General features: G+C 40.5%; 1 protein-coding gene across 3 annotated transcripts in view; it reads left to right on the forward strand.

Annotated features, from left to right (window-relative positions):
* The first annotated feature begins 18,036 nt into the window (after positions 1–18,036).
* reps1 (RALBP1 associated Eps domain containing 1) overlaps positions 18,037–22,941 on the forward strand; it is a 181,560-nt gene continuing 176,655 nt past the window's right edge. For all 3 annotated transcript variants that reach the window (XM_066700473.1, XM_066700647.1, XM_066700558.1), the window contains exon 1: positions 18,037–18,516. In XM_066700473.1, the coding sequence (XP_066556570.1) occupies positions 18,364–18,516 (153 nt within the window). In that variant the 5' untranslated portion in view covers positions 18,037–18,363. The remainder of the gene's footprint in view (positions 18,517–22,941) is intronic.

The raw sequence follows: 22,941 nt of genomic DNA on the forward strand, positions 1-22,941 counted from the left end.
AGAGATCAGGATAAATGAGGAGGAGGTACTAAAGGGATTAGCAGAATTAAAAACAAACAAATCACCTGGGCCAGATGGTATATTTCTAACAGTACTTAAAGAAATGAGGGAAATTATTTTTAGGCCGCTAACTCAAATATTCCAAAAGACACTTAGAACAGGGGATATACAAACTGACTGGAAGACAGCAAATGTCATACCAATCCACAAGAAAGGGGTCAAAACTGTGCCAGGAAATTACAAACCAATCAGTCTCACTTGCATCACCTATAAAATATTGGAGAAAAGGATTAGACGGAAAATAGAGGATCATCTTAAAGAAAACCATATTCTTGGAGATAGTCAACATGGGTTTAGACGAGGCAGATCATGTCTTACTAATTTATTGGAGTTTTTTGAACATGCAACTGCAGCTGAAGATCATGTGAAAGCATATGATATGATATACTTAGATTTTCAAAAAGCTATTGATAAGGTTCCACACCAAAGACTGATCCTCAAATTGGAAGCTGTAGGCATTCAGGGTAATGTAAGTAGATGGATTATGATTATTGATGTATAGGAAACAGAGGGTGTCGATTAGAGGAGTTGCTTCTAACTGTAGTGAGGTTGTTAGTGGAGTTCCTCAGAGATCAGAACTAGGGCCTTTGCTTTTTCTAATCTATATTAATGTGTCAAATGTGTCAAATTTGCAGATGATACTAAAATAGATGGGTCAGCAGATACAATCTCGGCAGCACAGGCTATTCAAAGTGTTGGGGTAAAATTGCTTTCCAGTAAGATACTAGTTAAAACTTGCTCTTATAAGGGTTTCCTTGTTCTTATTAGGATTTCTCTGCTCAGACTTATCTGTGTGGCAGATACAGATTATTTCTACTGCCGTGGACATTCTGTAGTTAACGAACCAAAACTATATAACATGTTCTTATCCGTATAGTGTGTGCTGTGTCCTTGGTACCAGGGCTTCCATATCTGGATGAAATATTGTTTCCCCAATTATAAAGAATACCTCATGAATTATTGCTTCCCGTGTCTCGGAACTTCCCATTGGACATATGCCAAGAAAATATCATCCAGGTTCAGGACGGCCCCAAACCTCCTTTGAAATATTGCTTGTAGATGTATAAAAGGCTGTGTGAAACTTTCAATAAACGAAGATAAACTAACAGACATTGTGTCAGTGACTTTACTTCCCGGGCCTGTCTCCTGCTGAGAGTCTACACTGTTACTGGAAGCTCTCACTGATTCACTGGGATCCGAAGGGTTGCTTCAACTGAAGCTTTGTACCTTAACACAAAGGGACTTGGATAATATTCAGCTGTGGGCCGACACCTGGCAGATGAAATTCAATGTGGACAAGTGCAAGGTAATACATGCAGGTAAAAAAAATGTCCACTATGGGAGGAATAGAACTAGATGAAGTAATGCATGAGAAAGTCCTAGGAGTCTATGTGCTCTCCTCACTTTCTCCATCCAAACACTGTGGGGAAGCAATAAAAAAGGCAAACAGACTGTTAGGGTATATTGTCAAAGTGTAGAATTTAAAACAAGGGAAGTAATATTAAGACTGTACACTGCACTAGTTAGAGCTCATCTGGAATACTGTGTACAGTTCTGGACTCCACACTTCAACAAAGATATCGCTGCTCTAGAGGCAGTTCAGAGGAGAGCAACCAGACTTATTCCAGGTCTGAAGGGAATGTCCTACTCGGAGAGACTGAGGGAACTGAACCTTTTCACCCTAGAACAGAGGAGACTACATGGGGACTTGATCCAAGTCTTCAAAATCATGAAAGGCATTGACCATATCAAACCAGAGGAGCTTTTCCAGATCAGCAAGGACACACGCACCCGGGGACACAAATGGAAATTGGGCTTCAAGGCATTCTAAACGGAAAACAGGAGACACTTCTTCACACAAAGAGTAGTCACAATCTGGAACAAACTCCCCAGCGATATGGTTGAAGCTGAAAATGTGGGAACATTTAAAGTCAGACTGGATAGGATCTTTGGATCACTCAGTTATTAATGGACACCAAACGAACATGATGGGTCGAATGGCCTCCTCTTGTTTGTAAACTTTCTTATGTTCTTACTTCTCCCTGTATCATGATCCAATTAACATTGACAATATAGCTTAATTTAAGTATCCTAGATATTCTCCCTTATTATTTATCTGTGGGAAAATGAACTGTGTTGCATTATTGAATACAGTGCGCTGTATATTTCTACATCATGCAATATGACTGTCACAGCCATTTAATCTTAATCAAAATAAATACATGTGTATATAAATATGGCTACAACACTCTGGGATCCATAACTTACTATAACAGTTTTTCATCAAATTCAGTTTTAGCATGTTTTCTCTGAATACCTCCAGCTTTATCAATGTCGCAAAATAAAAGACTCACGCATCAATAACTGTGCGTGTGGCATCGGCTTTTATTTTGAATGGGATTCCTTTAAAAATACCTTTGACACCGTAATGAATGGATCAGTTGTATTAATTACTAAGTTTTGTAAGGTTTGTATTTCTGCAGTCGGTAAAGCGTCTATACTTGGATAAATATAATTAAAATATACGATTCTTCATGCGATTGATCACATAAAAATGAACATCTGTTTTAAACATTGTAATAGTTTTAAGATAGTGTAAACAGATGGAAGCTAAAAACCGTGCATTTCAATTATTTTGAGAGAATTTACAAGACATTGGGACATCGGGACATTTAATTTAAATCCAGGACCAATATTTCATGATTGCGTGTATTTATAACAAAAAAAGAATGTATTTCGTCACGGCACATTGTATTGCAGTCCGATGCAGTCGTTTCTCAAGTAGGATTTTCGCGATCTTTTCAAACACTCTTAAATGTCTTTCTGCTCCAAGCAATTAATCCAGTGTGGCACTTTTCCACCGCACATTAATAACTGCTCCAGATGAATCGCTTTCACAAGGTAAACACACATATTCCTTCTTTGGAAAAGTTTCTACGGCATATATTGCATCAAGAGCGGCCGCCATTACTGTAGTTACAATTTCAGAATGCAGACACGTTGCGTCAGCCTGCGTAAGGGACGTCACAGTACATGCCCCGGACCAGTTCAGACAAACCGAGGAACTTCCAGATGAACAGACCAACTCACATAAAATTGCTTCACCCAATAATATTGTAGTTTACTAGAAAGGGCGTTTCTATCTCTCACATCGTTTTTTTTTTTTTTTTTTACTTGATTAGAAAATCTGCACTATGAATCCAAATCGTCCATCAGAAAACCGCCAGACTGTAAAATCGCACTTGCAGTCTTTACTCCGTGAAATAGAAGGCCATGCATCAACGGACTTCTATTTCACGGAGTAAATACTGCAAGTTTTATGTGACCCTGGATTTGTATTGGTTAAAATAGGCGTGTCTGATCCGATTGGCTAGAAGGACTGAGGTAAGTTTGGCACAGTGCATGATTGACAGTTGGTCTGTTCATTTGGAAGTTCCTCGGTTTGTCTGGAAGTTTGTCTGGAAGTTCATCGTGCCGTCTGGAAGTTTGCATGTTTGTCTATTTATTTTAATGAATAGCCAACATTAATTAATTACAAAGTTGATAAAGTGTCCTGGATGAATGTACTACTGTATGGCCAAATTGATGAATATTTGAATGAATTTCCCGATGAACTACCAAATTGACCAACGAACACTTTTGGCACAAACGGCGCTCCATAGAAACTATTTTGGGCAGAGGCAGAGGTGCAGAGGTGGCCCAGCACGGCCATGCTGAGGTGCAGCTAAAGGTGGCTAGTGGAAATGGGGCATCAGGTGCTCTTCCAAGTACTTCCAGATAATGTGGTCAATCTGAAATGATTTTATGTTCACTGGCAGCGGCTCTGACAAACAATCTGGTCATCCCCATACCAGTTGATATAATCTATTGGGCTTGGCCAGTAGAACTTGTTGACTCTATTCCTGTGCAAGCACTTAACTTTGACATTATGTCCTTCGACCTTCAGTTTAATGTCAGGGTATGGTTGTTCGTTATACACAATGCAATGCAATTGATGAAGCCAAGTTGATAGGACACAAAACATGGCTGCTGTACACCAATGAAAATGACAGCTTTACATGTCAGCCATATCATGACATTCCTTGTGTAGACCTCTACAAATTGGTATGCATGACACTAGTACCTCTGGACTACCAAGGTTGTTAAAGGCGAGTTGCCCCAGTGAAAAACATGGGTGCTGTGGGCCAATGAAAAAAAAAAGTATATGCCGCGTCAGACAAGCGATTTCCTGCACACTGGAATGTAGTACACACATGAAATTCTCCACATATGTTTAAGTCTATACCTTGAACATACAACTAGAAAATTAAGTTTGAGGGGTACACGGTTAAGCCGTAATGTTGGATGTAACATGAATCCACGTGCAAATATGTGCAAATATGAAAACAGCTACTACTCTGGAACGATAAAGCCCAGTGCCCTGAAACTTTGCATGTCTTACATAGACACTGCTATCTATCACGTCTGCAAGAGGCAAGTGACTGCATTCAAAAACATGGCAGCCACAAAAAATTACTGTGCACGAATGCAAAATATGTGTATTTATTAAAGCATGAAATTGACCCCAGAAAACCTATAAGCAAAATGAAAAAACTCACCAAATTGTGTTACAATATGTCACTTATGACAGTAAATATCTTCAGAACTATAGCCTAATGTACTTAAATTGTCAGTGATTAAACTAATAGAAAGATCTTTCAAAGTTGATGAAGCCAAGTTGATAGGGCACAAAACCTGGCTGCTGTACACCAACCAAAATGACAGCTTCATGTCAGCCACATCATGACATTCCTTATGAAGACCTCTACCTCCATCATGTGGCCAAACTTGGGAATTGAATTCTGCATCTTGAATGACACAATAATGAAATCTACACTTGTATGCCAGAATTAAGTGAAAAATACAATTGTAGTGTACAAAAGGCTACAGATTTGCTATAGTTTGCGTCATTCTGCTTAAGAGCTGTAGCTCTGCCTTTCAGTGACGCAATTGCAGTGCAACTTCTTCCCAGTGCGGCATGACACATACACAATTATCCATCACTTCAGCTGGCTATTCACAGCATAGTCAAAGATGATTAAGTGCTTTTGCCCATGTGCTGTGCTGGGACCTGTTCTGTTCTAAATCGCCTTTCTCCATTAAACTCCCAAGTCAACATTACGTCGTCGGCTGAGTCATCTGTGTTCTAACCGACACCCAGGAGCGAACACACTCCAGCACCACCTCTAAGGTTTACAGTCCCCTTAGCTCTACCCAACATTGTGGTCCTTCGAGTTGGAGATAGTGTTTACTCTTGGATACAAGATGTATCAATGTACCGGTGACGATTGGAAGAAGACAGGCCGCCTGAGGCGCGAGATTCGTCCACCACGACGCCTAGAGGACTATGAAGTGGACTACTTGGGCTACAAAGAGCGCGCCTTGCACCCAGTTAGCACAGTACAGTATCATGGGCGAGAAGTGGAGGAAGCGCATATCATGGAGGGATTGGCAAGATGACACCCCCCACCTATTCATGCGCCTCTCCATCTACTCAACAGGTTCAGTGGGATGCTACGCCTGATATATGGAATAACGGAAATCAGAGCCATCATCAGAGCAGATACAGGTCAGAAACCCAGCTAGCCCACAGCCAGATAGATGGAAATTATAGAGAGTATAGCAAAGGAGCCTCCCCATCCCATGGCAGCAATTACTGGGAGCAGCCACCCATATACCAAGCAGACATGGAAGGCGATATGAGGAGATTAATGGTGAGTGTTTCCAGCCTCCAGCAATCCACCACTGCTATTTCATCCTCTGTAAAGCCTCATCTCATCCCACCATGGCAAGTGCCTATACCGCCACCTAACTGCGATATGCCTCTACCTATTGAAGAGGAAGAGGAAGCGGATGACGAGGAGTGGCCATGGCCTCCTCCGGAGGAATTATGGAAATCAGACGGAGAAATGGAGCAGCTAGTCGAGAGCCTGGATAAAATGATGAGTGAGCTCCAAGTTTTGAGGGGCCAAGCCCTGGCCACTGCCATTCAGCCAAGTAGATCACCACAAGCTGCAAGGGTTCTCGGCCCCCACCAAGATCTTCTCCACCACTGATGCACATGAGAGAGTCAAGCCACTACAGCAAGGGAGAGTATCGACAGAGCCCCCACCAGGTTAGTGCTACAGTTTCACCATGCATCCCAGGCTTTCAAACCAAGCAGGCTAGGCTACAGAGAGCTACCCCCTACCCAGCAGCCGATGAGCCCCGAAGAATAAGGCACTCACCTGCTGCCCCATGACACGCCTCCCCATGGATACATGGGCCAAATTATCACTAACCCCCTGTGCAGCCATGTGTTGGACACACCATTGCCGCAGTAGTAGAGCACACCTACAGAGGGCCCCACCCGACAATCCTGAACTTCAGCCACCAAGACCCAAGTGAGTTTGCTCGTCTGAAGATCACATTGAAGAATCTCCTGCCAGTGGACGGGGCCGAGCTATTCAAGTACCAGATCCTGGTGGACCATCTAAAGTTAGAAGAGGCTTGCCTAGTAGCAGATTCTTACCTCCACTCTCCCACTCCATACACAGACACTATGGCAACGAGAAGTTTGGGCAGCCACAACAGATTGCCTTGAAGAAGATCGCTAGTGTTATGGACTCAGCTGATATACACCGTGGAGATACTGCAGCCTTTGAGAAGTTTGCCCTGCAGGTCCAATCCTTGGTTGGCAGGCTTAGGACCCTGGGACCCGAGGGTGATGTGGAGCTGAGGTGTGGGTCACATGTTGCACGTATGCTAAGCAAGCTACCACCAGAGATGAGGTCAGACTTAAGACGTCACATGTTCCACCAGCCTGGCACTGTGTACACCCTACTGGACTTCTCAGAGTGGCTTCAGTACGAGTCCTGGTGTCAAGACTTCGACGGCCAGTCATTAAGCAAGGGGAACAAGGACAGGTCTGTACTGAAGCCAGAAGGGCTTCAAGGGAAACGTACTGCCACAATTCTGCATGGAGTCAAAGGCCACCCTGAGAGTGAGGCCGCTGCCTCTGAAACTACCCTGGCTGCTGGCAAGAAGAAAGGTAAAGCTAAGTGAAGACTCTGTATTGGAATAATGAAGAAAGTGTTTTATATTAACTATATAATATTTTATATTGATATTAGAAATAATGAAATTTGTGCAGACTTGGCAAATTGGATTTATTAGTGGGAGGCCAAACAAAGCAGTTAACGATACACCCTTTCTTAAATTCTCTCACCACTTCTGTTTTTGTATGATAAGAGAAATGGGTTTGTCCGAATGTATCTGCCCATGGGCTTGTCCGCTTGTGTGGATTTCCTGTTTCTCCTCTCAAAGCTAAAGATGTTACCTTGTTGTTAAGAAAACCACAAGATCGTATCGTTTGTATGCTGTAACAGGACCAGACATCTGCCTCCATGATGACCTCCTCCCTTGGGAAGGGCAGCCTACAAACTTTCTAGAGCTTGCATCTTTTGAAGCCTTTGATTGGATGAACGGCCACAAGATTTTACATCATTTTCCTATAAAGCTGCACTCATGTTTGTAAACATTAAATTCTCACTGAAGGAATTTCCTGACGTGGTTGCTTTATCTCAATGACTTTTCCAGTTATTTCCGAGACTTGTTCTACACTAAGCCATATTGCCCCTACTGTGACAACCCAGACCACTACCTCAGCCACTGTACAGCCTTTCAGCAGTTGTCTAAGGACAAAATAACTGAATGGATTAAGTTAAACAAGGGAGGTCCCATCAGGCGGCCCAATGTACACTGAAGAAGCGCTGTGCCCTCTGTCAAGGGAAGCATCTACAGGTCCTTCATGAGGTTAACACTAGAGCACTGAAGGAGGTGCCCAAGGAAGAGAATTGTCTGGTCAGCACAGCTACTGAGGTGCTTTACTTGGATAGGCCGGCAGACTGCAACCGAGTCCTGCTAAAGATCATCAGAGTGCACCTCCACCACGGAAACTGTACTCTTGATACGTATGCTATACTGGATGATGGGTCAGAATGTACAATGCTTCTCCCAGAGGCAGCGAGGAAGCTTGGATTACGAGGGACTCCAGAGGATCTAGCCTTGAGAACAATAAGGCAAGACATCCAGACCCTCCGCTTTTCAGCAGTGACATTCCGCATTTCCCCAGCCTCACAGCTTCCTCACCCTACCCTTCAGAAGTGAAAGATTAGTTACGCGTTCGAGACAGGACCAAGAAGCCGTTGATTTGCTAGAGGCGAAGACTACACACATGGAAGTAAATGGACTGTTAAGATACAGAAGTATTTACAGAAGTACAGAAGTTGCTACAGAGAGACACAGGAAAGTACAGGTGAGAGGCAGCCATCTTGTTGTTTCACTAGTTTCAGACCACTCTTAGCATTGCTCATTTTGTTTTCAGTTTGCCTAAATTGAAGTTAGCATTGTCTGTAGTTTGCCTAAATTGAAGTCAATTCAGCTCAGCTTCTGAGTTGGTGAAAGTAAACAGGTTGTAGAAGGGAGATTTTGTGTAGGTCTAGCAGGAATTCTGTTGCAGGAGGAGCCAGGTTTGGCCAGGTAGGTGTGAATTGGGGGTAGGTAGACAAAAGCTACTTAAAGCAGCTGTTGAGAAAGAGCTGCGCTGTTTCTCGGTCAGAAAAGTTAAGCAGTTAAATGGCAACCGGAACCAAGGGACCATTTAAAAAAACAAAAAACTAACATTTAGAAGCATGTGGCCACTACAGTGTCAGGTTTGCAGAATGATTGCCTTCCTGGATGAACTCATCCAAGAAGGTTTCATTTGTGATCGTTTGACCTTTCTGGAGCCAGATACTGATCATGTAATCTGATGCAAGGTGCTCTCAGATATTGAAAATCTCATTACTCCTTGAAGGAAGCTGTTCTGAGAAATGTTACTATGGAGCATAGATAGGAAACTGTGTAGGAGGTTTCCAAAACTGCTAACAGTTTTCAGATCGGAGCTATGAATTATGGGATATCGCCACAAAACTAATAGATTTTTCAGGTTTATAACTCCTTACGGGTGGCAGATACGATGATAGTCACTACAGAACATGTATAGGAAAGCATATGGGCTGTATCCATGCATGACCTTGAACTTGACCTCTGACCTCTCCTTCAAGGTCAAATCACATTTTCTTGCATTTCAGGGCTTACAGCATGCAAAATCCACCAATATACACTCACCTAAAGGATTATTAGGAACACCTGTTCAATTTCTCATTAATGCAATTATCTAACCGACCAATCACATGGCAGTTGCTTCAATGCATTTAGGGGTGTGGTCCTGGTCAAGACAATCTCCTGAACTCCAAACTGGATGTCTGAATGGGAAAGAAAGGTGATTTAAGCAATTTTGAGCGTAGCATGGTTGTTGGTGCCAGACGGGCCGGTCTGAGTATTTCACAGTCTGCTCAGTTACTGGGATTTTCACGCACAACCATTTCTAGGGTTTACAAAGAATGGTGTGAAAAGGGAAAAACATCCAGTAAGCGGCAGTCCTGTGGGCAAAAATGCCTTGTTGATGCTAGAGGTCAGAGGAGAATGGGCCGACTGATTCAAGCTGATAGAAGAGCAACTTTGACTGAAATAACCACTCGTTACAACCGAGGTATGCAGCAAAGCATTTGTGAAGCCACAACACGTACAACCTTGAGGCAGATGGGCTATAACAGCAGAAGACCCCACCGGGTACCACTCATCTCCACTACAAATAGGAAAAAGAGGCTACAATTTGCACAAGCTCACCAAAATTGGACAGTTGAAGACTGGAAAAATGTTGCCTGGTCTGATGAGTCTCGATTTCTGTTGAGATTTTCAGATGGTAGAGTCAGAATTTGGCGTAAACAGAATGAGAACATGGATCCATCATGCCTTGTTACCACTGTGCAGGCTGGTGGTGGTGGTGTAATGGTGTGGGGGATGTTTTCTTGGCACACTTTAGGCCCCTTAGTGCCAATTGGGCATCGTTTAAATGCCACGGCCTACCTGAGCATTGTTTCTGACCATGTCCATCCCTTTATGACCACCATGTACCCATCCTCTGATGGCTACTTCCAGTAGGATAATGCACCATGTCACAAAGGTCGAATCATTTCAAATTGGTTTCTTGAACATGACAATGAGTTCACTGTAAACACAGTATTAGTATGGTGTTCCTAATAATCCTTTAGGTGAGTGTATATATACATATACACACACTACCACTCAAATGTTTGGGGTTACTTAGACATTTCATTGTTTACAATACAATACAATACAATAATACTTTACTGTCTACACAAGGTGGAAATTTGTCTGGTCTCACTCGATGAAAAACACAACAAACTATAATCTATCCACATTTAGATCTATACATACAATCAATAAGTACATTATACATAAAATTACATTCTAAAATACTATTTAAGATCATCTTGAGTTAAGAAAGCTAATTACAGTGGGAATAAAATAACATCTCAAACTCTGAGAATAAGGGATGCGAATCATCATCCTGAATACTCTGGGCCTTCTTCATAGTTCTCAGTGCATATACATCTCCTTACTGTCATTGTGACCTCTGCACTATTTTGCTAGCAAGGTTTACCATAGACTGTGTCCTTCAAACTTTGCTTTCGTCAATGAATCCTCCATTTGCAGCAATTACAGCCTTGCAGACCTTTGGCATTCTAGTTGTCAATTTGTTGAGAGTATCTGAAGAGATTTCACCCTATGCTTCCTGAAGCACTTCCCACAAGTTGGATTGGCTTGTTGGGCACTTCTTACGCACCATATGGTCAATCTGCTCCCACAACAGCTCAATAGGGTTGAGATCCTGTGACTGTGCTGCCCACTCCATTATAGACAGAATACCAAGTGACTGCTTCTTCCCTAAATAGTTCTTGCATATTTTGGAGCTCTGCTTTGGGTCATTGTCCTGTTGTAGGAGGACATTGGCTCCAATCATGTGCTATCCACAGGGTATGGCATGGCGTTTGCAAAATGGAGTGATAGCCTTCCTTCTTCAACATCCCTTTTACCCTGTACAAATCTCCCACTTTACCACCACCAAAGCACTCCCAGACCATCACATTGTCTCCACCATGCTTGACAGATGGCGTCAAGCACTCCTCCAGCATCTTTTCATTTGGTCTGCATCTCATGATTGTTCTTGTTTGTTATCCGAACACCTCAATCTTAGATTCGTCTGTCCATAACACTTTTTCCTAATCTTCCTCTATCCAGTGTCTGTGTTCTTTTGCCCATCTTAATTTTTTCTTTTTATTGGCCAGTCTGAGCCTGTAATCGAACCCACAATTGCTGATGCTCCAGATACTCAACTAGTCTAAAGAAGGCCAGTTTTATTGCTTCTTTAATCAGCACAACAGTTTTCAGCTGTGCTAATATAATTGGAAAAGGATTTTCTAATTGTAGAGCCATTATTAATGTTTTATATAAACTGTATTATGTTTTATATTAGAAATAATAATATGCAGACTGAGCAAAGTAGATTTGTCAAGCTAGCAACAGGCAGTTGTTTAGGGCATATCCATTCTCCTTTCCACTTTGACTTCTGTTTATTATGATAAGAGGAACACCCAAACAGATAAATTGCCCACAGATACCAGTTTGCTTAGTGTTTGTTTGGGGTTTCCTGTTCTTCTCTCAAGGCTGAAGATGCTACATTATAGTGATTGATTACCTCATTGTTTATTGTTAAAGAAATGTGAGATTGGGCAGTTTGTATGCCACAACAGCAAAATGGATCATGTCCCCCTAAATGCCGACAGATACGATATCAGTGCAACTTGTTTTAATACATTAACCTATATACATTTAAAATATCATACGTATGAATAATAATCATTATAAATATGTTTGATACTGTGAATCATGTTTCCAGCTTCATTATTTGAAAGCGCTCGAGCACTCTTCCTCAAGACCATGCAGACAAGAGGCATCTCCTCAGATGACGTCAAACCGAAGAGCACACTGGACAGTAAGTTCACTTTCATGACTATTATTAAAGTAGTTAATATACTGTTGTTTAAATGTACTGAAAAGTACAATATTTAATTGTCTGAAGTACCATGTTGTATGTATGACACATTAACTGTGGTTGTTTTCAAAATAACATTTTTAAAATATCAATGATAGCCTTTTAGTTTTCTATATCGTGGAATGGCTTAAAGGGAATGTAAATTACTATATATAGCCAGTTGGGTAATTAATTATGTAGCAAATGTATTTCAATTTGTAACTAATTTGTCAGAAGTGAAAAACAGAAGTGTTCACATTTTCTTCACATTTAATTTTTCTTCAGTGAGTCGGTTTCATTAAGACGTTGTGTGCGAAGATGCCACAGAAATGAGTTGTTTGTTTGTATTTGTAAGAGATCTAGGACGCTGAATTAGCCACAAATGTAACTTGTGACAGAAGGGAACATTCATATAACTATTTAAAAAGTGCCCAATACTGACAATTAAAAGTACAGTTATAAGAATGAATACGGCTCATACAAGTAATTTCTACCTGCAAAACAATTGTCTCCAAGTCACTCTGCCTCTGCCTTAAGGCTCACTGTTTCTTGAATATATAGGCCTACAGCTATTGTCTTTTGATTACCTGATCAACAACTGTATCAGTATGGATTGAGCTGGATTTGCTGTAACCTATTGTGTGTCAAAGATACATAGGGGCTTCTTCCAGCTCACATCTCTAGTTCTTTTCCTCACTTCATGTGAGAGGAGAGCTCCAGGTTAACCTGTATTTATGTTTTCTGTAATAAACTTGTTACTTTTTTCATCAGTGTTTCCTGGGATTTACTGAAACCACTACAACCTTATTTTTTGTTTATCTGTTTATCTAGAATTGAGCCAGATGTATCCAGAGGATTGAGGAGCTCTGTCACTGAGAAGCAAAATCAGACCTTTGTCATTTATTCTTTTAAATGTTTAATCTACTATTTGTGAATAAAATTGGTGCTTGTTATTCCTTAATAATGCCTCTGCTGAGTGATTTGGATACGATCTTACATGTCTTTCTGTTGTGTTTTGATCTGGGGATCTGTAATTCTCCAAGTGGCTACTGCACATTTACTTATGTAATATTACATGCATTATTTAATTAGGCTTGGTTCTGTTCAGCATGTATAAGACGTCAGCTTTTTAAATACCTGTGTGTATTGGATAATATAAATTTTAGAAATACTCTGTCAAGCTTCCCGCATTCGTACCTCACCAGGGAGAGAGAAAACGAAGCATTGACAAAGTGTGATTGTAGTTCTGCTCATCTGCAATATATTTCTACAAGATCAAGAATGGGCTCTGAAAACACTGAGGGCTTTGTCATCCTCCACCGTGACAGCAAGTGGACTTTTGAAGCTGAAATAACGAGTGGATTATACATGCTATTTCAATCAGCAAGAGAGGAACAACATGGATGTTATTTGACCAACTTTCTTGGCAAGGAGCATGGACTATATGCGTCCCGGTCAGGTACAGGAGAGAAGGCTACTAACATTACATTAGGTAAGACACAAAGTTTTATTTTCACAACTTGTAAATTAACTTGTTAATAGCGATTAGCTGTGGGATCTGTGCCAATCGGGTTCAATTGGGTCTGTGTGTCCCGGCTGGGTCCGTGTCCAGATTTCAAATAACAGACGGGTTCGAGTCGGTTCCAGATAGCACATTTCCGGATCTCTTCGGGTTGGGGCACACATTTTTGGACCCGTGAAGACCTCTAATCACAGCTTGGGCGGCATGGCTATGGACTACCCTGGGAGAGAGAAAAATATTAAATAGGGTAAGGCACAGCTTTGGTGAGAGTGCTGATTGCACTCTGCATTAGCGCGGCAGGTGCATCTGGCAACCTGGTGCGAAATACCTCAACAAGACACAGAAGCAACCCAGCTCTCACCAACAGCCATGCCGGGACAGTGCCGACCAGTTACATCCCCATTTTGGGGATTTTCAAGCCGGTCCATCTGCAGCTGCTCTGGTGTCAGGGAAGGAGGAGCGTGTCAACCGAACAAGCGAGTCCAGAGTGAGGTGCTGCTGAGACTGCAGCTCAACAACAGCCATCAAGAGCTGGGCAGCCAGGTTGGTGTCCATTTCCGCTGCTCAGGGAACCTGTCTCACAGCTTTGGAGTATCCCTGTTTGGGTGCAATATGTAACAGATTGAGTGGATGCAGTGGGTTCAGGTAGCCGACAGGCATGTTTATTTAATAACACAAACGGGGACAGGTAAAAAAATCTAACCAAACGATATCCTCCTCACGGGGGAGTCTTCAAATCCCTGAGGGACAGAAGGGAACAAAACTAACAAACTAACAAAATAAACTAACAAAAGACAGGCACACAAATGACAAAAACACTGCAAATTATCTTTGGGCACTCCAAGGCTCTCACACTGACTGCAGGGATCTTTCCCATCCTGGGAGAGATAAAGATATTAAATAGAGCAAGGCACAGCTGTGGTGAGAATGCTGAATGCACTCTGCGTCAGCGCAGCAGGTGCATGTGGCAACACGGTGGGAAACACCTTAACGAGACACATTCGTGCAACCATTTCTTGCGATTGTCTAGCTTTCTCTTCCGAAGACGTTGTCATATTTGGCTGCATGTTTTGAAGTGACGTTTCAAGTTGTACTCTTTGAATACTGCTACAATTTCTTTGCAAACTAAACACACAGCTTTTCCTGCGACATCAGTAAAAAAATATTTTGATGTCCATTCCTTTTTAAACACTCTGTGTTCTGCATCTATTTTTATCTTTTTAGATAAACTCATGTTGCAGTTGTAAATTTACTGGTGAAATGTTCAAATGCTATTTTCTTTGAAAAAAATCACTTCCCGCACATGTGCTGAACCATAGCAATGCATCACAGCAGCCAATCAGAGGCCTGTGTCAACTAAGTACATTAAAAATCCACTGAACTATGTGTGTTCACATTCAAAGTACCTACTAATGAATACTAAGAGGACTTTTAAATTATTTTATGAACGTTTGCACAGCTACACAAGTGTATTTTATTCAAAATGAGAATTTAGTCTGGAGGTCATATCGGGCCAGAGAGATGTAAGGAATGGGCCGGATCCGACCCGCAGGCTGTATTTTGCCCAGGTCTGCCTTAGAGAGAACGGTCACTGCAAATCATTACAAAGTTATTCTGGGAGATCACATTTATCCTATATAAAAACATTTCTATCCTGATGGGAGTAGTCTCTTCCAGGGTGACAATGCCCCCAACCACAGGGCACGAGAGGTCACTGAACGGTTTGATGAGTATGAAAATGATATGAATATGCTATGGCCTTTGCAGTCACCAGATCTCAACCCAATTGAACACCTATGGGAGATTTTGGACCGACATGTTAGACAATGCTCTCCACCACCATCATCAAAACGCCAAATAAATGAATAAATTTTGAAAGAATGGTGTTCCATCCCTCCAGTTCCAGAGACTCCTACAATCTATGCCAAGGCACATTGTGCTGTTCTGGTGGCTCGTGGTGGCCCAACACCTTACTGAGACACTTCATGTTTTTTTTTCCTTTAATGTGTCACACATCTGTGTGTGTGTGTGTATATATATATATATATATATATATATATATATATATACACTCACCTAAAGGATTATTAGGAACACCATACTAATACTGTGTTTGACCCCCTTTCACCTTCAGAAATGCCTTAATTCTACGTGGCATTGATTCAACAAGGTGCTGAAAGCATTCTTTAGAAATGTTGGCCCATATTGATAGGATAGCATCTTGCAGTTGTGGGATGCACATCCAGGGCACGAAGCTCCCGTTCCACCACATCCCAAAGATGCTCTATTGGGTTGAGATCTGGTGACTGTGGGGGCCAGTTTAGTACAGTGAACTCATTGTCATGTTCAAGAAACCAATTTGAAATGATTCGACCTTTGTGACATGGTGCATTATCCTGCTGGAAGTAGCCATCAGAGGATGGGTACATGGTGGTCATAAAGGGATGGACATGGTCAGAAACAATGCTCAGGTAGGCCGTGGCATTTAAACGATGCCCAATTAGCACTAAGGGGCCTAAAGTGTGCCAAGAAAACATCCCCCACACCATTACACCACCACCACCAGCCTGCACAGTGGTAACAAGGCATGATGGATCCATGTTCTCATTCTGTTTACGCCAAATTCTGACTCTACCATCTGAATGTCTCAACAGAAATCGAGACTCATCAGACCAGGCAACATTTTTCCAGTCTTCAACTGTCCAATTTTGGTGAGCTTGTGCAAATTGTAGCCCCTTTTTCCTATTTGTAGTGGAGATGAGTGGTACCCGGTGGGGTCTTCTGCTGTTGTAGTCCATCCACCTCAAGGTTGTACGTGTTGTGGCTTCACAAATGCTTTGCTGCATACCTCGGTTGTAACGAGTGGTTATTTCAGTCAAAGTTGCTCTTCTATCAGCTTGAATCAGTCGGCCCATTCTCCTCTGACCTCTAGCATCAACAAGGCATTTTCGCCCACAGGACTGCCGCATACTGGATGTTTTTCCCTTTTCACACCATTCTTTGTAAACCCTAGAAATGGTTGTGCGTGAAAATCCCAGTAATTGAGCAGATTGTGAAATACTCAGACCGGCCCGTCTGGCACCAACAACCATGCCACGCTCAAAATTGTTTAAATCACCTTTCTTTCCCATTCAGACATTCAGTTTGGAGTTCAGGAGATTGTCTTGACCAGGACCACACCCCTAAATGCATTGAAGCAACTGCCATGTGATTGGTTGGTTAGATAATTGCATTAATGAGAAATTGAACAGGTGTTCCTAATAATCCTTTAGGTGAGTGTATATATATAGTACTTTGAGAAGGCCAGGTAAGCCAAAATAAAAATTATACAGTTTTCTTCATTACTTGACTGTTTCCAGTAGATTTAACTATGCGAGTAATACAAGGGTTAAGTTAAATGATTATGATGAATACAGTGAACTGGCAAAGTTGTCACTTATTTTTCTGACCCTAACAATACAATTAAGATTAAGAGTAAAACACAGAAAACCATAACATTTCCCCATTATTTGGGAGGTTATGACACAACACATTCAAACACATTCATGCTAAAGTTTGACATCCACCATTATTTGGTAAGTTTTGTACAGTTTGTTTGGAATATTTGGTGTCCTTAATGGTGTAATTCCCACTTGCCATATTTCTACACTCCTCAACCTCCCCCCAAATGAATGAGTGAATAAACATTTAAGATGGCAGTTTGTACCTCGCTACATGTAACCAAATTAACTAAGAAAATGTTTTACTGGATTCATTGACAGATGTATTACATTGTTGCAGGACATAACGCAATAAACATACGATGGAAATGTGGCAGTAATACTACATACAATCGAAAGGGTCGTAATTTGTTTATTGTAAACTGCAAAATACGCTATAGTTCGTCAATACAATTCATGCCTTCTGAGAGGAATCACGCTCCCGTAGGACACATCCATTGCGGAAACGAATCTGAGTGTTCGCTGAATTCGTCTTAACACTTCCCCTGTGAACTTCGGGAAAATGTTATTTTTATAATATTTCAAATGTAGTGTAATGTCTGAAAGTAACTAATGGAAGGCAAAATAAAAACTGCAGTTCAGGTAAACATAGTCACCCTCAATACAAGATCAGATAGGAGGTGTTGCATTCTTCCCCAGTGATTGGGGTAATTATTTCAACAGCATAGTTTGAACTTTTATTCATTTTAAAGCAAGGCGTAATCTTAAAGACTTTAACGTAAAAATATTCAACAATTCATTACCAAATCCTATTGGAAGGCAAAACATAGAAGCAGCAACTACCTCTGTTATTGGTATTAAGGTGCTAAATCCACCTCGTATGTCAGACAGTAACAGCTAGCAAGAAACAATACAGATCACCTCTCCCTATACTGTTTATGTACTCCATCCGGGTCCTCCTTCCTTCTCCTCCTCACACTCGCGTCACTTGCTGTGCCTTGACGTCACGGGACGCAGGAATGGCGGCGCTTGCTGTTAGAGGAAGGAGCCCGGAGAGCTTGAAACTTTATTGCTACTATCAATCACAGGATTAAAAACGAGTTGAATATCAAAACAAACTTTTACACATCTACGGAAAAGAAAAACGGAACTTTACGTGATCTCGTGGTGCGTGTTATTTTCGACGTCGGGAGTTGGGGGAGTCACTTTATATATGTTTGGAAAATAACATACCCCATTTTTGGATTTATTTTGAAAGTTTCCTAATCTTTTCTGGCCACTTAGTGTGGGTGTCAATGTAATATTTTGTTTTGTATAATACGATGGAAAGTTTAACCTTAAGTGATGTGGAGCAGAAATATTACTCGGATTTATTCATCTACTGCGACACAGACAACACCAAGAAAGTGGCTTCCAACGGCAGAGTTCTGGATCTCTTCCGAGCGGCCCAGCTACCTAACGAGGTAGTCATGCAGGTACAAACAAATCTGTCACACTTTCAAATAGAATGCATGGTTGCAAAACTTTCCACAACACACCTGGTAAAAACCGAGCTTGGATTTAGAGAATATATGCCTGGCAAATGGCAGCCCAGATAGCAAGCCTTACTGGCTCCCATTGCTGTATTTCGTGACTCATCTGTGTTAATGGGTTAGTGATGATTCTAAACCCGTAAAATGCCCCAAATGCTGGGTATCTAGTTTACCGATGTATTTAACATAAATGTACTCAAGACGCTTCTAGTTCAAGGTAAGAAAGTTTGATAGGAATCTGTTACCTTTTTAGGCTTGACATGATTACAAATTAATCTATAGATCATTTTTATTATCTAGTTATTGTTATTTTATTCGGAAATAAATGTGTATGTTTAAGAACATGTTTTTAATAGTATATGTTGACAAATTTATGACATAATCTGCAAATATATGGGGATATAAACAGTGTTTTGCATAGGTGTGGCTGCCCCTACATTACCGTTTTTACTCAATTTTTCACCTTGGGAATTAGGCTTCTCAAGAGACAATAAATCTTCTATGACACTCGGAAATCTTTACTGATTGTTTTTTAGTGTTTTGTGTTTACTAAAAAAAAAATGTTATGTAGTTCGTTCTAACCTGTAATGTACATCCGTATAATAGTGCAGTTTCCGGCCTACAGGTTTAGCGTCAGGACATCGTCGTATGTGACTGTTAACGGTTTGTGAAAATGATTTTTTTTTTTAATTGTCAATTGGTCTTAATTGAATCCTATTTATTATTTCTGTGCAATTTTTCCATATTAAGTTATTATGGTGCAGTTGATAACAAATAAAAGCGTCTCTCCAGTTGCTTAAAACATTACAATTATTTATTTTAGCACACAACTTATGTAATATAACTTGTCTTTATTCTATATGATGAATATAGAGAGGTCTCTCTATAGGTTCTTGTACTTTATTACAGCCAAATGTCAGTCCTTTTGTGGGTGTGACTCTAGTGGCCAGATTAAAAAACAAAGTTATATATAAAAGCAGAGATCTGTGTACCTCTACAACTACCAAGTTGTCAAGTTATGTGATTATGCTTGATGAATGACAAATCTTAAAGTATATAATATTTCACAGCCTGTGTTTTTTGACCTTAATAGGAATTTACATTTATGTAATTTCCCTTAAGTTCTTGAATGTTGAGTGAATTGTTTAAGTATGTACAAATTGTCAGGCATTTGCATGTCTGATTTGCTGTAGAAAATTCAAAATCTTAAAACCTTAACCTAACCAGAAAATCATATTTGGATAATATATTAGGGCTGTCAAACAATTAAGCATCAAGGAAATCCTTCAATCAAATCTTGTTTTAATAACAATTCCAGCAATCTAGTACAACATTGTCCAAAAACAAAAGAAGAGAGTTTTGTGCTTCAATATAGATGTTCTGAAAAAGGTCCCCTGTAAATGCAGTTAGATCATCAGATTAATTTTATAGGCTAGACCCGGGGTTGGCAACCTTTACTACTGGAAGAGACATTTTTGACAACAAAATAAATAAAATACTTTTCCTGGAGCCGCAAAAAATATTTGAGCGCTTTAATGCGGGTAACATCTTATTTATGCTATATTAGCCCACCACCACTACAAACTGCCCAAATGAGCTGTCATTCATATGCATTCATGTGCAGGTGGCTGCACTATGTGTGAAATGGATTGAATAAGTGTCAGACCATGAAATCAAAATAAGCCTACTTTGATAATAGAATAAATAAAACATAGATTAAAAAAATAACGAAAGTAAATAAGTGAACCATGTTTTTAGTTGGCTATGGTTTGTAAGCCTAGTTGCCAGTGCCTAGTGCCAGCAGCATTTACGACCTATTTTGTTGGTTCAATTGACATAACTTGTAACTATAGTAAATCAAAAAATACTTTGATAGTTTTTCCTTTACATTTCTGTAGAATGCAGTATCAAGAAACATCCTATTTCAATCATAGGCTAACTATAGAAATCAACTACAGTTTGTTTCCGTTTCAGGAAGAAGGGGCACTGCTGTTTTAATTTGGAAGAAAGTTAAGTGGTAAAAATGACCAGTTCAGTGCGAGGTATAATCCTTTTTTGTTTTTCGCAGCCACGTATAGCAATCTATGGAGCCTTTGGGTTTATTTTCATTAAAGGGTTCGTTTAAGAACCGTGAGGTCCGTCGTAAACACAAGGAAGCATTTAAGAACCCTTTTTCATCATAATCGTGGTTGATTCAAGATGCATTTAATGTTCTTTAAGGATCCTTGTTTGGAAGGAACCTTGGTAAAAGGTTCTAATAAGAACCTTTAAGGGTTTCTCCACAGTATCAACCCCGGGAACCTTAAAAGGTTCTTATTAGAACCTTTACTTCTTAGAGCGTTAAACGTGCATTCATACAGAAAGATTTTGGTTTTAAACTTTACCGATTGCAAATCATTGCAATTATTTTAAGTCGGATAATGTACTGTATTTTATTAAATATTTGCACACGAAAATAAAATAAACAATACATACTAAATCCAAATAAACAACACAATAACACTAGCCAATCAAACATGGTTATTTTTGGTTATTTTGGTTATTCTGGTTTGGTTATTTTGGTTATTCTGGGTCAACTTCCCTCACCTCCAGGTTTGTTTGTGTTTCTGAATGCACATTTCTTGCCTGCATCCGGCACGTCTGGAAGAACCGGAAAGATCACAATGCGTCGTCCAAATTACGAAAAATATTGCTTTAAAGAGTGGGATGTGCGACACAAATAAATAAATGATAGAGCATAATATGAAACGATAGATGTTTTTATATCGTCACACAATATATATATCGTCATATCGCACAGCCCTAATTCAGGGTAATGTAAGTAGATGGATTATGAACTGGTTGATGTATAGGAAACAGAGGGTGTCGATTAGAGGAGTTGCTTCTAACTGGAGTGAGGTTGTTAGTGGAGTTCCACAGTGATCAGTACTAGGGCCTTTGCTTTTTCTAATCTATATTAATGATCTGGACTCTGGGATAGTTAGCAAACTTGTCAAATTTGCAGATAATACTAAAATAGGTGGCTCAGCAGATACAATCTCGGCAGCACAGGCTATTCAAAGGGACTTGGATAATATTCAATTGTGGGCTGACACCTGGCAGATGAAATTCAATGTGGACAAGTGCAAGGTATTACATGCAAGTAACAAAAATGTCCACTATAATTACAGTATGGGAGGAATAGAACTAGATTAAGTAATGCATGAGAAAGACCTAGGAGTTTACGTGGACTCTTCACTCTCCCCATCCAAACAATGTGGGTAAGCAATAAAAAAGGCAAACAGAATGTTAGAGTATATTGTCGAAAGTGTAGAATTTAAAACAAGGGAAGTAATGTTAACACTGTACAATGCGTTAGTTAGACCTCATCTGGAATACTGTGTACAGTTCTGGGCACCATCGGTGCTCTACAGGCAGTTCAGAGCAGAGCAACCAGACTTATTCCAGGTTTGAAGGGAATGTCCTACTCGGACATCCTGGAACAGAGGAGACTACGTGGGGACATGATCCAAGTCTTCAAAATCATGAAAGGCATCGACCACATCAAACCAGAGGAGCTTTTCCAGATCAACAGGGACACATGCACCCGGGGACACAAATGGAAATTGGGCTTCAAGGGCTTCAACAAACTCCCCAGCGATGTGGTTGAAGCTGAAAATTTGTGAACATTTAAAGTCAGACTGGATAGGATCCTTTGATCACTCGGGTATTAATGGACACCAAATGAGCACGATGGGTTGAATGGCCTCCTCTCGTTTGTAAACTTTCTTATGTTCTAATACAATACTCTTACATCACTATATAAACACTTTGATTATCAATGCAACGTAGCTGCAGTGAGAATGCCTTAACCTTAAGTGTCCTTGTGGAAACATGTATTAGAACTGTCTCTAATTTATACAATTTATACTAGTTCACAGTTTACTTTTACATGTTTCCAAACCACACTCAACACACAGACTGCTGGTCTGCGTTCGGAAACATACCTGTGTGCTCGAGTTCCAGTGAATACAAAATACATCACAATAGCTTACTGTGTATGCAGCTTAATAATATATATATTTTTTGTTGCTCCTCTTTCCTTTTCTGTCATTACTAGCTTCACAAAAGGGTGTTTGGCTTTTAGCTGGGTTAATATACCGGCTGTAGATTTGTGGTAGTTTAATTGCGCTGCACATATTATATACTTAACAGTGTTTTCATTTACTTTGTCAAAGTATTTCCATGCAGAAGTTATCTGTGATGAAGCCACTGGTCATGTTCTTGTAGCGCAGATGTCTGCAGATATGTGCAGATCTGCAGAATTCCACCGATCACATTGGTAAAGCCATGCAGATCTGTGGAAATCTACACAATGGTACGTTCTAG

Source organism: Amia ocellicauda, chromosome 1 (genome assembly GCF_036373705.1).
Source record: "Amia ocellicauda isolate fAmiCal2 chromosome 1, fAmiCal2.hap1, whole genome shotgun sequence".
Lineage (NCBI taxonomy): Eukaryota > Metazoa > Chordata > Actinopteri > Amiiformes > Amiidae > Amia > Amia ocellicauda.